We start from the raw sequence: 15,508 nt of genomic DNA, 5'->3' as shown, positions 1-15,508 counted from the left end.
ATTCCCATCTCTTGAAGACAGAACAGATGAAGAAACATCAAGCACCACGGATGAAATTATTATGCTCAAGTCATATGAAAAATCATTTAGGGATCGATATGGCAACGTGCTTTATGTCATTTTTCCAATCATTCCCTATCCAAAGCTAATATTTCGGCCCAAGAAGGACATATGTTTGCGGCATAAGGCTTTAGTCCAATTTCAGGGCAACTATGCTAAACATTTCTAAAGACACCCATCGTTAAGCGGATTAGATCTCCTTGCTTAATGAGTTACAACAATGTGGGCCTTGTTTGGTATCTTGGGGAGTCTATTTAGGGTCCAATCACTTAAGTCTCGACCCATGCTTCCTTATTAGGGACTAATACAGCTTCCAAGACCAAAGATTAGATAATAGTGAGTGAAAACAATTAAAGAATTTATTACATATTAACAAATTGATATAATTTCAAATTTAACACTACAAAGATGAAAAACTACTTGCTAATTGGGTGTTAATATGCTTGGATTTCGAGTCTTCCCCCGCATCTCTTAATTTAAAATTTTTAACTTAGGTATTTAGGTTATATATTTGAAAAACCCATTATAAGTTATATTAAATTAATAAATGCATTACTTTCTAAACATTTGCTATTAATAATATCTCATTATTCAGAAAGAATAAATATCCTCTCATGATATGAGCTTTCATGAGCTTTTAAAAATCTAATGCCATGTATCTTTAAGTGATAGTGTATGTGTATGATTTAACTTCTTCATTTTCTTTATTTATTAACTACCAATCACCATATGTATTTTTGCTCATGAGGAGATCCGGTCATGAGAGAATCCTAATCTATTCAGAAAATGATTCAAAGTCCAAGAGCTTATTTACAGTCTTCTAGATAATTAAATCAAAATAACCACCTCCTATGCTAGATGCAAAACTTAAGTTTACAAAAAAAAAAGTTTTAGAATTTACTTGAATACTGGGTTTTTATGATGTAAGATTTAATTTTTATCAATAACAATTTTACATTTCTTTTACGAGCAATCATAACACCACAGTAACTAAAATTTGTGTACAACTGTTCCACCGTCTCAATATCATTATTATTGATAAAAATTATTTTATTATATTAAAGTGGTAAGATAGTTCACTAGTTTTCAGTCAGGTGGTAGAATAATAGATCTTATTATAAGATTCAATGACTTTTTTTAATATTAAACAATACTGTTATGTTTATTTAATTGGTATACTTATTAAGTCTTGTAATTAATTTATCATTATTTATTTTTTCTAGTCAAAAAATTCTATTAGTATTATTTAAGATACAAACATTCCACGCATAGCATCACTCGATATTAAATTAAATTAGTTTGAAATGAGAGCTATTAATAGCCTCACTTCATGACTCACTGTGGTAGAGCATTGACACATATCACTGGATGACCTAAGCACTAAATTTGCTAACATCATTAACAGAGAGAGAAGAGACACGTGACGTGGCCTGGAATATCCATAAATTATTAAAATTTTATCTTCGTTTATCAGCTTGATTTAAATCTCATTTTCGATTCCGCTATTCTCCCTTTTTCTATTTTCACAAATTGTCCTCCCAATTTTTTTTTCTCCCTCTTCAATTCGAGCCCTAGCTTTCTCTCACTAGGGTTCTTGCCCCCCAAAATTTTCTCGCACTTTCTCTCACGCTTTCCCGCACTTTCTCGCCGCTTTTTTCCTTTTCGCTCCGCTCGGTCGCGTGCTTCGACTTCGGATCCCGGCGGTTGTTTCTCTCGTAATGGAGCTCGGTGGCGGCCGCAAGAGGGGAAGGCATGACGGTGCCTCGAATGGCAATGGCGGCTTTAAGAAATCAAAGCAAGGTACTCCCTCAACGCTGCTATTGTTAACTTCTATCATTACTATGTTATTATGCGCAAGTGTTAAGAGTTTTTGAAGCTCGAAATTGTTACTATTTATTTATTTATTTTTAATTTGAGAAGCTCTGATGCGTAAGTATTAGATAGCTAAAAATAATTTTTTTTTCGTTGTTGGGGGTAGCGAGGAGCAGATGAAGCTAAATGATTTTTTGAGATTAATTTGATATGATTCGTAGTTTGATATGTATGTGAAATTGAGGCACTATGGAACTTATTCATTTGTAATATGTTTGTATGAGTCTCTTTTTCAATTTCATTCATATTATTTGTGCATGGGGTCGCAGTATTCTGTTCACTGTTTTAGATTTCTCTAGGATTTTATGTTGGGCTAATTGTGTTGAAAGTGGATTTGGGAGTCTTTGTGTGGCAGAAGTTTTGTTTTGAAATAGTGGTGTAATGTATCCTTTGTCTGCGTCTCATATATTAGAGTTGATTTTTTATTTGGAGTAAATTGCTTACACGTGAATCAGTTGGATCTGTTAGTTTTTTTCGTTGAGTTCTTTCTGGGTCTGTTGTTGGCAATTTAAGTTGGTAGTTGTCTCTTCTCCTTTGTTTCTTTATGGTAGCTGATTAATATTCTTGCATATCTTGCTATACCGTCTATTCTTGTCTAGCTTTCTATGATAATGTGGCACATGTAATGGGATTGTTATGTTCATTCTGGATTTTAGTTCTCTGTAACTTTTCATGCTGCAGCTGGTATTTTTATACATTCATATTATTTCTTTAGAGGTATGATATTGTAATGCGATGTTGATGCTATCTACAACTCAGAAAACTGATTTTTCTCTGAGAATATTCAGGTAATAAAAAAGAAAAGAAACATGTACTTTGTCAACCATCTGCAGTTTAGTTCCAGTGTAAACATAACACTTGGCTGAGCTACTTAGTAAGACTTAGTCGAGTTAGTTATTTCTCCTGGAAACCCAAAGAATGAGAAAACTTAGTTCAAGTTATTTTTTCCCCTATAAAATTCTGAGGTAAAATTGAGGCAATTTGTAGGTCTACGACAGCTTTAATAGATCGCACAATTTAGAGCCTAATTATAGTATTGTTATTCAACTATTTTAATCTTTTAATTTTAATGAATCTGGTGGTGTACTTATACTCTATACGGAACAATATTGATTGATTATTTAATTTTCAGAAAGCATCCTTTGTCACAAGGATGAGAATGATAACGTGATATTATATATTCTTTAAAGTTTCAAGATTAATAACTCACTGTAATTGTAACTGAGAAAAATCAATTAATGTTCTGCAACAGAAATGGAGAACTTTCCAACTGGTATAGGAAGCAAATCGAAGCCATGCACAAAGTTTTTCAGGTTCAAATCTTAACCTATCTAAAATGAGTAATCTAAATGCAATTCTGTCTATTTGTAATATTTATAATTTTTAAGAAAATTTTATTACACAATATTTGTAAGTAAAATTCATTTGATTTGGACTGATGAATTGGGAACTTAAGTTGTGATACAGGTTATACCTTTTGTTCTAATCACAATAACAATGATTATTGAACACAGAAATGGCAAACTGTTGGTATCTGAGAGTACTGTTGGATTAACTACTTGCAGGGCTTCATGTAAACTGAAAGCAGTTGTTTGGATGCAAAATTTGCTCACTATATAATGGTTATTTATAATTCATTTTACAATCTTTTGCAAGTAAATTCCTTCAGATCTGGACCAATCAATTGGCATCTTAAGTTCCGGAACATGCTATCCAAGCTGTTCTCTACTGGGGTAACACTTTTAAATGAATGTAGCTTTTGTACAAGGGCTGGGTACGTGGTCGTTCAACTATGTATTGCTAAGGAAGTTACAAGGGTTGCTAAACTTGTGGAGCTGAACGTTATAGTGACCATTCTTAAATATTGTGGCTCTTTTTCTCCCTTTCTCTTCAAGACTTAATCACCACCCCCCCCCGGCGTAAATTTCCATGTTTTTGCTAGTGTGTCTGCCAGTCTTGTTTTGAGTCAAGATGCTTTTACTGGACTGAAATATTTTGTCTTTTGATAATTTCTCTCATTTTTTATTTATATATTTTAGCAGTTTAAATGGTTCTAATGTGGAATTAGATAAGACTTTCCAGTAAATTTGGTGAAGTATTTGATGGATTAAACGTATGCTTGTGCTTTGAGATCCAAAAACTTCTTCAATTAATGCATGCCATGTGTTTATTTAACAATTTATGATTTTCCCATGCAATAATGGCTATTTATCACCTAAACTATTGTTTAGAATTTTAGGTGTTCTGTCTTCTTTATTTTTTCTATTATAAAAGTTACTACTGTGATTTCTTATTGAAAGTTTAAAGCAACATTTTTCTTAATGCCTTTTGCTTAGAATTACTTAAGGCTTTCAACTGGGAATAATATAATCTGTTTTTTCTCTATGGCTATTAAGATCACTTGAGCCCTGTGCATTTTTATCCTCGTGTCTATATATTTTAAAAATGAGCTCTTTCTTCTGGTATTGGAAGATTTCAGGTTATCTTTGAATAGTTAATTTGTGAATTGCTTATGTCTCAAAAGTTACGTGAATGCTCAATCCATATTTAGGGAAGTTTATTTATCTCAAATTTGTTGAATGTATATGTTGATCTGCTACTGAATATGATTTATCGTGACATGATTGCATTATTTACAGTAGTATCTTTGTCAACGAATGATGTTTGTATGAAACTTTGTGGGAACATGATATAATGAAGAATATGATGTGGGCTCTTGCTTGTCTTATATTGGACGGTAACATTCAAAATTTTCTGATTTTCACCTATGTAAGGATTAATTGGCGGTTGGATTAGGAAAGACTAATAGAAGGGAGGTATGATATGCTTTTGTGATGGTATAGTCAAGTTACAGTGACTTGTCTTATTCTGCTGACTAATGGAGAACACCAGTGAATTTCTTGGTAAATCATGTTCACATTGATGTGCGGGATGGGGCCTTAAAAATAATGGGATATTTGTGGCTAAGGTTAAATCTTCCAACATATTTTGTGGATTGGGCTTGCTGTTTGTTGATGATGCTCTTTCAGTGAATTGCATGAATAAACCAAACATTGAGGTTGAAATATTTCATAAAAATGCAGGTAAAAAGATTAAACAATTGTAGGAGATCTCTGAAAGTGACTAATATTCTGGACCTATCATTTATGAGTTTGAGCTTGGAGAAGGTGCCGATGGTTCTGGTATGGTGGAGTTCTAATAGTTGTGTGTGGTCATGAATGATTACCATATGAGTTTTAAGGGGTTCGTGTGAATATATAGAAAATCATCTGTGATTGTACCATGAGGAAAAGTCTGTGCATGTTACCTATGAAATTGATATAAATAAAGGGGATATCGTAATAGGGTGGTAGGGAAAGCTGAAAGAGAGTTGGTGAATTCTTACTTGTTATAAGGAAAATAAAGGAAAGTTAGGGGTTGCAAAGATTTTGTGATAAACAATACTGGATGGGAAAAGAACATTTTGGAAAAAGTGAGTGAAAGTTGACTAATGTTGTTGTATGTTGTATGGAGATCAATGAGCATCCCTTTGCTTCGAGTTATTTGAACACACTTAAATGGTTGTATTCTAAACTTGTCGGTGATTTTTTGATTTTGGGGAACCTAAGTGCCGTAATTGTTGGGATCTAGTTTCTGGCAAGGGAGAGGGTTTTTGACTTTTGTTAGTATCCTTGCTGAACTTATTAATAATCCATTAGCCTTACCTAAAGCAATGTGCCAACAGATGTGACTATATAGTTGGTAATGGACTATTAAACATTTTTATGAGCACTTTCAAGAAAGAAGGCTTTCATGAGAGAGAGAGAGAGAGAGAGAGAGAGATTTATTAGTATCTTGTGTCATATGCTTCTAGTTATTTTATTATATGTTTACTACAGAGTTCCCTCAGTCATCAGTGCAATGTTTGCCCCTTTATCTTCAAATATAGTGGTAGATGTGTTACATTAGCTTTAGTGCTTATAATTAATGGATTATGAGTCCAGTTAGTTCTATTGTTCAATTTTAATGCAATAAATAGTAACTTTTTCAACCTTCACTTGTTACTTTTTTTTTTTTTTTTAATTGTAGTTGTAATTTATTTAATTTTTTAAATTATTCTGTTTTAGATATATGATTAGAATGGCTTGTAACAACGGAATTTCCCAAATGCATTTGTATCCTGCGGAGTCTCTTACACACCTGTTTTGTTGGTTTTGCAGTACTTCTGGGTGCCCTTTCGGAGAGGGATGTCACTTCTTGCATTACGTTCCTGGTGGTTTCAAAGCTGTCTCCCAGATGCTGAATCTTGGTGGCACCCCTGCTCATCCACCACCACCTCCTAGAAATTCAGGAGCCCCACCATCCTTTCCAGATGGCTCATCTCCCCCAGCTGTGAAATCTCGTTTGTGCAACAAATACAACTCAGCTGAAGGTTGCAAGTTTGGCGATAAATGCCATTTTGCTCATGGTGAATGGGAGCTTGGCAGGCCAACTGTGCCATCCTATGAAGATCCTCGTGCCATGGGAGGACCGATGCATGGCAGGATGGGTGGTCGGCTTGAGCCTCCTCCACAATCACTGGGAGCTGCAGCCAGTTTTGGGGCCTCGGCCACTGCTAAGATTAGCATTGACGCTAAGCTTGCAGGAGCTATCATTGGCAAAAATGGTGTGAACTCCAAGCAAATCTGTCGCCTTACCGGAGCCAAGCTTTCCATCAGAGATCATGAGGTTGATCCCAACTTAAGGAACATTGAGCTTGAGGGGACATTCGATCAGATCAAGCAAGCCAGTGCTATGGTTCGTGAGTTAATCGTAAATGTTGGTTCTGGTTCTGGACATTCAATGAAGTCAAATTCCTCTTCTCAGTCAAACAACTTCAAGACGAAGCTCTGTGAGAACTTTGCAAAAGGGTCTTGTACCTTCGGCGATAGGTGCCACTTTGCACACGGATCTGAGGAATTGCGCAAATCAGTGATATGACCTTGCTTTTGTTTCATCTTGTTCCCTTTATGTGTTAGGACTAATTTGTTGTCATAGCCTTTGTATTTGGCGTGTCTATTAAGTTTTGCTTTTTCGGATGCAAAAATTAGACATACTGCAGATGCACAAGAGTTAGTTTCTTTCTTATTAAATTTTTTAGTGTATTTGTTTTATGTGAGACTTTCTAGTTTATATTTTCATATTGTTTATGTTGCTTTTAACAGGTAGAATACTAGTAGAGCATTGTGCAAGCACAAGAAATCGATTGATAACTTGAAAAATAGTCAGAAGCATTATAAAAGCGACGAAGTAGCTGAAAAGCAAACAGTTTTAGCACACAAAACATAAAAGCTAACTTCAATCCCATTTCACAGATAAGGCATTGGTAGCTTTGGTACAAAATTGACTAAAATCAATAATTCCTCTCAAGTAGTTTGGTTGTTGGAGTTCTGATCAATATTTGATGTCTCTGTTTCCTTTGCCTTCCTTTTCTCCTCCTCTTTTCTGTACTTGATCCCACAGGCGTTGCAGAGGGTCTGAAAATAGGAAATTCATAGGATTAAAAACACTACTTGAAGCTCTAATTTACGTACATGGGCACAAGGTGTTGTACAAGTTTCGAGATTGGCCGTCCATGTGCAAGTTTAACGTATCAAAACTGTAGATTTAATGTAACTACTCATAATTAATCTTTCTCGAAGATATAAATATACTTAATGAATAATTTTTGTGCATATTCCATCACAAATGATATGGCAGATGACATTTATTATTAGTGAGTATTAATATTGGTGATAAGAAAAATAATTATCAAATTCTCGTTGGACTCCATAATAGTGTCAAATTTTATTCGCTGTATAGTTTAAGAAAATCTTGGATGCTTTGAATGTATATATACTTTTATTTGTTATATTCTTGGCATATGTATTTTGAACCAACAGATGCGAAAAGATTCCAAGAAATGATCCGGTTAATATATATATATATACACACACACACACACTAGCATCCAGAAAATTTTCCAAAAAACTAATTTTGCACCGTAACTTTGTATGTATGCGAATGCATCAAAGAATAACTGTTTTCAAGTCTACAAATAGAAATAATGACAATAATATGCAATAATTTACTGACCTTGGGGCCAAGAGGGCCTCTACGCCACATTGGAGTATCATTAGTATTGCAATTATAATTAGTGCATCTTTTATAAGGATACCCATGCGGCCTCGGAATGCCTGCTGCTCTCCTTGGAGCTGAAGCTGCAGCTGACGAGCTTGCAGTAGTGCCCAGCTGCTGGTTTCTAGACGCCGGAACGTTGATGAGTGTGTAACCTTTCATCGATGCCAGCGCTGATGCTGCTGCTGCATGCTGAAGATTATTATCAGGGTTAATGCTTACGTTGTTGTAGTTAAGAGGAGAGTTAGGAAGTTGTGATCCCATTGAAGAAGAGCCTGCAGGAAATGTGCTAAAGCCATAACCATTATTTGGGTACATATATTGTGCCTGGCTATGTTGGCTGCTCAAGTTTGGTTGTGGCCACGCAATTTCGTTGGGATTGAACCTTTGTCCAACGTTTGCGTTACTGTTCATTCCTTCGTTCACCATTTCATAGTTATTTATTCTCTGTATATAGACAATGAAAATGTTAGAAAAACTACTCACTAAAAGAAATATACAAATACATATAAGAAAATTTTTTAATTCGGAATTAAAGTCAAGATTAAAATCCAACTCAGATTTACGACATTATAAATTAATTTTTACAATGTTGTAAACTCATTTACAACATTATAAATATATTTTAGATTTTAATTCTAATTTTAATCTCGGATATGTAAGCATATATATAAAGAGAGAGAGAGGGAGAGAGAGTTTTGAATATCTGATAAAATTTAAGGGTTAAAGAAACTGCATTCTTTGTTTGGCCCATTCAGTTTTACATATTATTGTTATATGCAAACAATCTATATAGTTTTTCATTATGAACCTGCCGCAGGCCTCCTCACTTTTACAGATTTTATGTGATAACCTGTTCCAGTTTATAAATTCTCTATTATAACATATAGTGAACTAAAATTTTAGTTTCTCCCATGTTTATATTATTAACAGAACTACTATTAGGTTCAAGTTATTGGAATTACAAAATTTATTCACAATAAATATTATTAAGTTTGAGTTATTGTAACTTAAAATTATGATCCAAAACAAGGCATAATTTTTTTCTCTCTCATTTATTTAACTTAGTGTCATAGTTCATAAAGTGAGATGATTAAAGTTAGAAAAAAATTGTAGGATTTAATGTTATTAACCCATAGCTCTTTAAACAAGAGTTGATACTTAGTATTTTATTTTAGGTAATGATGCTTTAAGTATATATATATATATATATATATAACGAAGCTAGAACTGGGAAACTAAATGTGAAGTTGATCAAGGTTAGAGAGACCAAAGTCTAGACAGCCTACGAATCTAGGGTTATAAAGTTACAGGGCAAGAACTATCAAAATTGTAAAGTAAGAGGGGCCAAATTCTAGTAAGAGATTACAAGCTTGGGCTAGTAATAATTTTTAAGCTATAGGAGACAAAGTTACGAATAAAATTAACCTAAAGCCTTATCAGGACCGGCTCAATCATGTTTAGGGCCTTAGGCAAATAATTTTAATTAGTTCTTCTTAAAATTTAGAACAATATATATATATATATTAGTTATATATTATTTATCGAAAATCAATTCTTTAAACACTCTAAAATGTAAAACATTAAATAAAATTTTATTCTACTATTGCTAATCCGTGAAATTTTAATTCAAGTATAAAATTTTCACTTATTGTTGTTCTAACTCAATTTACATCCTTTTTATTACTCCTTTTCTAGATTACATTAATTTTTCTATTCTTCTATTTTTAAAGTTTTTCTATAAACTTTACTTCAAAATAGATAAAACAAGTACACAAAAAAAAAGTAGATGAATAAAAGAATATATTAAAAAGAAATAAGAACAAATAGATAACACAACTAACTAAGAGAATAATAAAAAGATAAAATCTGAAATTTGAGATGAAATCATAAATTAACTTTATCTTTATATTAATTGTTTGAGGATTTGAGTAATGACCAATAGTCATAGAGAATAGAGAAAACTATTAGATTTTTTCTTTCTTCTTGAGTAGAAAGTAGAGGAAGTAGGACTTTTTTTCCTCTCTTTCTTTCTCTCAAACACTAAGAATATATTGTGTCTTGATTGTTGGAAGAAAAATTTAATGGATAAGTAATAAAATTGGGGCTTTTATAAGGTTTAAAATGAATATAAAACTTTTTAATTATAACATATTAATTCTAACAATGAAATAGAGAATTTGTAGGATTGAAACTATTAATTTATCAGTTTTGTATGAATTAAAACTACTAATTACTATATTAAATAAATTTTATAAGAATTTAATAGTTTATTTAGGAAAACATAATTACAAAATAATAAGAAATTAAATGAATGATAATGAATTTTAAATTCACTTTCTTCTTTTGTATACAAAATAATTATTTTATGGGGTCTTCATGTAAAACAAGGCCCTAGGCAACCGCTTAAGTTGCCTAGTGGTCGAGCCGCTATTGGCCTGTAGTAACTCCGTCCTTGATAAAAAATACTATTTAAGCATTTACTTTTAATCATTTGACAAACGTCAATGCAACCCCCAAATTTTTGGTAATAGTATGTAGCAGCGTAGTAGGGATGCTGCTAAAATTTGTCAATAAATTTGTCATTTTCACAGATGAAAATGATGATCCAAAAAAAAAATTGAAGAAAAAAATAGTTGCTTAAGAAGTCATTAATCACGTGATCAATATGGAGCAGTCAATCTAATGTGTTAATACCAATTACGCAGCCGAATAATGAAACTAAAAAGGGAAGGAAAAACCAACAAAGATGACAATTATATACATACCATCAGTTCACGTATAATTAAGATTTTACAACAAGATTACCAAAATAATGGATCTAAACAGATTTGATAATCACTATTTAGTAAAAATTAAATCAATAATGAGATCATTCTAATTAGATGCCGCAATCTAAGAGATATAGATTATCATGTAAATGAAGTGAAGCTTCTTTTTTGCATATTGATTGATCAACCATTAATTAATCTTCATTTCTTAACAAAATTACAAAAGAAAAATATTATTTCTCTGTTACTTTTTTGATTGGTTTAATCAAGAAATCATAATTTAAAAAATGAAGACTAATATTAAATTTTAATATCCTGAAGATTATGTTCAAATTTTCATTTTTAAATTCAATTTAATGATAGATCATATTATCTGGACACATAATTAAGGAATGTATAGGACAAAGAATTACCTCATGAGAATTATGATGCTGATTTTCGTTATCACTATTAGGTAGCCCTAACTTCAAGGTCAGATCAATTGTGTTTCCATCATCATTGTTCTGATCATAGCCGTTCATTTTGGTTGCTGCTTCCTGATTGAGCCACTGAGGATCCACGATCAACTGATCAATTGCTTTGTTTTCTGAGAGCAAAAACAACTTCTTACAGTCCAAAAATGAACTATCTAGGTAGAGAGAAAGAGAGAGAAATGAAGTCAAATAATTTGTTCATGCATGAATTTTATATATGAAACTGAAGCTCTTATCAACCATTGAGAGAGAGAGAAGACTGACACATATGCTACAAATAGACATGTAGACACTAAGACACGCTTTTTAAGTGATTAGAAAACAAAAAACCATCATTAATTAGATAAGAAGATGGAAGGAAATAGAATATTTTAATTCATTCATCAGTAATCTAAATTTTTCTATGGAGATTATGTTCCTAACCATAGATGAGAATATTTAACCATGTTATAATAAAATACATGAAACTACTTTAAATATGTATAAACCGTATGTGTATTAACTTTTGTTCGTCAATTGAAAATGATATATAATTTTTTTTTTTTAAAAAAAAAGGGAGCTAGATGATTATTCGAAGGAAAATAATAGATAAGAAAATTAATTCGATAAAAGGAGAAATAGAGTTGTTTTTATAATAGAGATATATTCATATATTCTTACAAATTTTGTAAATTAAATGTGAAAGTTCACCCCTGAGAAAATTTAATTATATGAATGAAAAAGAAAGAAAGATAAGGAGAATAAAAGAAGATATATAAAAGAAAGACTTACAGCTACAGTTATATGATGGATCAGAAAGAGGGGCCAAAACTTAGCTATAGAGAACTTCGAAGGAAGGGTATTTTAATTTGTGCTTAGCTCATGATTTTTGTTTTTAAGTTAACTGGATTGAAAATTAAATCCAATATCTATTGATCGAACTATTGTAAGATATATATACATTAAATCTAACGGCTGAGCATAAATTTCCTGAATAATTTCTTTTTCTTTTTTAATTTTTCACAACAATTTCAGCAGGTTCATAATTATGCCCTACTGCTTACAAGTGGTAAAATGTGTATGGCAATTTCAAAATTAGGGATTTGTTCGTTTCATGTAAAGCTTTGGGAAGTTAATAAAAGTTGTCATTAATTACTTACCTCTCAATGGGTAATATTAATAATAAACTCTGTAGAATATATGGTAGCTGTGTTGTTATACCATTACTGTAAAATTCTATTTGGTATTTTTTACAACAAAGCTACACATTACAGAGAAAAAGATGATAGGATTTTTCCTCTTATAAAATTTAAATTTATTTTAGAGCTAAAAATAACGGTCTAAAACAACTTTTAGTTGCTATTTAGTATTAAGGTTGAGTAGCTATAATACTAAAATGTTTGATAAATATTGGAAGTTAAGTTGATTTTATTCACCACTTTTATAATGAAAAACTTATAATATCTTTATTATTTTTTGATAAAATTACTTTTAAAAATCAAATTTGATATGCACTATAAACTTTTATTTCTTAATTACATTTTTTCACAATAATTATAATTTAAAAGATACAGTACTTCAATATCAAACAGGTTGGAACCTTATTGACTCTTGCATTCACACGTGCTTCAGTTTTGATAACTTCGAGTAACATCAAAACATAGTAGGACCTCGTTGTTTTAGGGCTGATGACTTGGGTCCTGCGTGCGTTGCTCTCGTGCTTTACTTATTAATTGATGATAGAGTGACAACCTAAAATGCCATTTTGTTCATGTTTTGAGAATTCACTTCTGGGGTCTAGCTGTAGTTTTCCAATATTATGCATGAAGAGTTGATAAAAGAGGCAAGTTCAAAGCAAATTTTAAATTTCACAACATAGAACCTATCCCGTTAGCAGATGAGCCAAACTTTGATTATTATAAAATCACTGATTATCGCCATAAACTTGATTAATCAGTCTCGGTGTTGGAGCTCTGACTATTGGCTTCTTTTGCCTTCAGCCTCTTCTCCTCTTCTTTCCTATATTTGATCCCACATGCATTGCACAAAGTCTGCAAAAAGGAAGACATACAAATAATTAAAACAAGATTATTTCAAGCTGTAATGAAAAAGTAATTTGATATAGAAATATAATCTCAGTTTTAAGTTTAATTAACAATTTGGATGAAAATTTTAATGTATCAATTCTAAGTTTAACACAAAACAATTTGATTAGTATTTTAAGCGGAATGACATTCAATTAAGAAACAGGACAAAAAGGAGCAAAGAAACGGTTTTTTTTTTTTTTTAAAGTGAAATCATTAGCAACATCTGTAAATCTATAAAAAGACAATTATTTTTTGTCCCTCTAATGTTCTTGTTTTTGTTCAAAATTGCCTGAGTTCTGCCTAGGCAAAATTATTCTGACAATTTTGCCCTTTGAAAAGAACATTTTTGTTTAATTATCTTTTATTAGTAAGGAAAATCGATAGCTCACCTTGGGACCAAGAGGGCCTCTACGCCACATTGGAGTATCACTGGTTTTGCAATTGTAATTGGTGCATCTTTTGTTAGGATCAATGATGCTCCCCCCACGCGGCCTCCTCGTGCCCGTTGCTCTCCTTCTAGCTGGAGCTGCAGCTGATGATGAACCCTCCTCTAGTTCATCTCTCCGCGGAGGAACGTCGAGCAGCGTGTAATCATTCATTGGTGGTGGTGGTGGTGCTGCTGCTGCAAGCGGAACATTTTGATTAGGGTTTATGTTGAAGTTGTTGACGCTGTTGATGTTGTGGGGATAGTAGATAGGAAGCGGGGGTGACCCCATTGATGTGGAGCCTTGAAATGGGATTAAGCCGTAGTGATTATTATTATTATTATCTGAGTGCACATATTGTTCAGTGAAGTTTGATGGTTGCCATGCAACTTCACCGGGGTTGAAGCCTTGGCCAATGTTGTTGTTAGCCATATTCATTCCCTGCATATATATAATAAGCAACAACATTATATTAATTGTTTGAAGCCCTGTCCAACATTGTTGTTAGATCCACAAGTGTTTCCATTTTTCACTAAGTTTTTCAAAAACACCCTATTGTTTCAGCAAATTAACTAATTTTCCTTTAGTACTTTAAACTCATTAAAATTCCCTTATCGATAGAAGAATTCTGTTAACTTTCAATACTTTTTGTGTTACGCTATTTTACCCCTAAATTTAAACTTATGAATTTTTTAATTGATCATAATTTTTTCCTTTTTTTTTTTGTGTTCAATTGTACCTCTGATTTTATGTGTAAAACAACAACAACAACAAAATTAAGAAAATTAAAAGTTACATTTATCTTTTTCATGACGAGAAGACTTGGTGTGCTTTGAAACATGAGGACGAAAATGATTAATTTCGATAAACAATGTAATGATTTTGAACAACTTATCATAATTACTTTACATACCATAAGTTGCTTGAGAATGCATTAATAACTTGCATATATATGGTGGACAGTCAAAACTTATCTGTTAATAACAAATATGCAAAAGAACAGTAAAGATGACTTTGTTTACATACCATAAGTTCATGTTTAGCGAGATTTTAGAAGGAGGTTACCAAAACAATGATACTAAAGAGATTTCAAAATTGTTATTTACAAAAATTAAATTAAGATCATTCTAAGATGCCGCAATTAATAAAATATACATAGATCCTCGTGGATATGTAACGAAGCATATCTTTGTGCATAGTCAAAGATAAACAATTAATTAAACTTAGTTTCTTGACTAAACTGTGACCATAAGGTTGTTTCTCTATTGGTTTATCGATTAATTACGAAAAAATAAGCATGAAATTGGTTTATGCTCAATTTTCCACTAATGCCTGTGCAAATTAAATTTTATGCATGTAATTAAAAATCATGACACTCTATCTAGATCAATTAATCGAATCATGAAATGAATTACCTATTATTTTATTTTTTTTCTTTTTGATTTTAATAAGAGATCTCATTATTCTAAGTACGTTTAATTTGAAACAATAGGACAAAGAATTACCTCATGAGAATTAAGAGCATCGATATTCAAGTTGGAATGACACGGGGTCATTTGATCAAAATGACGAAGATGCTGATTTTCATGATCACTACTATCAGGCAATCCTAACTTCAGGGTCAGATCAATTCTGTTTCCAGCATTTTGGAGATCACAGCCGTTCATGTTTGTTGCTTCTGCTTGATTAAACCACTGAGAATCCAT

At 32.1% G+C, this 15,508-nt stretch overlaps 2 protein-coding genes across 2 annotated transcripts; one reads left to right on the top strand and one right to left on the bottom strand.

Annotated features, from left to right (window-relative positions):
• The first annotated feature begins 1,522 nt into the window (after positions 1-1,522).
• LOC18053015 (zinc finger CCCH domain-containing protein 14) lies at positions 1,523-7,091 on the top strand. The gene is made up of 3 exons (XM_006445860.2): positions 1,523-1,860; positions 3,185-3,245; positions 6,132-7,091. The coding sequence occupies exons 1-3, from the start codon at positions 1,779-1,781 to the stop codon at positions 6,889-6,891; spliced, it is 903 nt and encodes a 300-aa protein (XP_006445923.1). The 5' UTR covers positions 1,523-1,778; the 3' UTR covers positions 6,892-7,091.
• A 225-nt stretch (positions 7,092-7,316) lies between these two features.
• LOC18053014 (GATA zinc finger domain-containing protein 12) lies at positions 7,317-15,508 on the bottom strand. The gene is made up of 6 exons (XM_006445858.2): positions 15,308-15,508; positions 13,767-14,243; positions 13,269-13,341; positions 11,252-11,424; positions 8,026-8,514; positions 7,317-7,427 (listed from the first exon to the last, which is right to left on the bottom strand). Exons 1-6 carry the CDS (start codon positions 15,506-15,508, stop codon positions 7,317-7,319), a joined length of 1,524 nt encoding a protein of 507 aa, XP_006445921.2.

This window comes from Citrus clementina, unplaced genomic scaffold, assembly GCF_000493195.1.
Source record: "Citrus clementina cultivar Clemenules unplaced genomic scaffold, Citrus_clementina_v1.0 scaffold_2, whole genome shotgun sequence".
Lineage (NCBI taxonomy): Eukaryota > Viridiplantae > Streptophyta > Magnoliopsida > Sapindales > Rutaceae > Citrus > Citrus x clementina.
The sequence above is the reverse complement of the archived record's forward strand: the minus strand, read 5'-3'. Positions and strand labels throughout refer to the sequence as shown.

Bases quoted from the DNA above. Each gene is read 5' to 3' on its own strand.
- LOC18053015 (XM_006445860.2), top strand. From the start codon at position 1,779: ATGGAGCTCGGTGGCGGCCGCAAGAGGGGAAGGCATGACGGTGCCTCG. The intron at 1,861-3,184 runs GTACTCCCTCAA...GTTCTGCAACAG, and splicing joins CTTTAAGAAATCAAAGCAAG to AAATGGAGAACTTTCCAACT. The intron at 3,246-6,131 runs GTTCAAATCTTA...TTGGTTTTGCAG, and splicing joins CCATGCACAAAGTTTTTCAG to TACTTCTGGGTGCCCTTTCG.
- LOC18053014 (XM_006445858.2), bottom strand. From the start codon at position 15,508: ATGGATTCTCAGTGGTTTAATCAAGCAGAAGCAACAAACATGAACGGC. The intron at 13,342-13,766 runs GTGAGCTATCGA...TCCTTTTTGCAG, and splicing joins GAGGCCCTCTTGGTCCCAAG to ACTTTGTGCAATGCATGTGG. The intron at 8,515-11,251 runs GTAATTCTTTGT...GTCTATATACAG, and splicing joins AGCATCATAATTCTCATGAG to AGAATAAATAACTATGAAAT.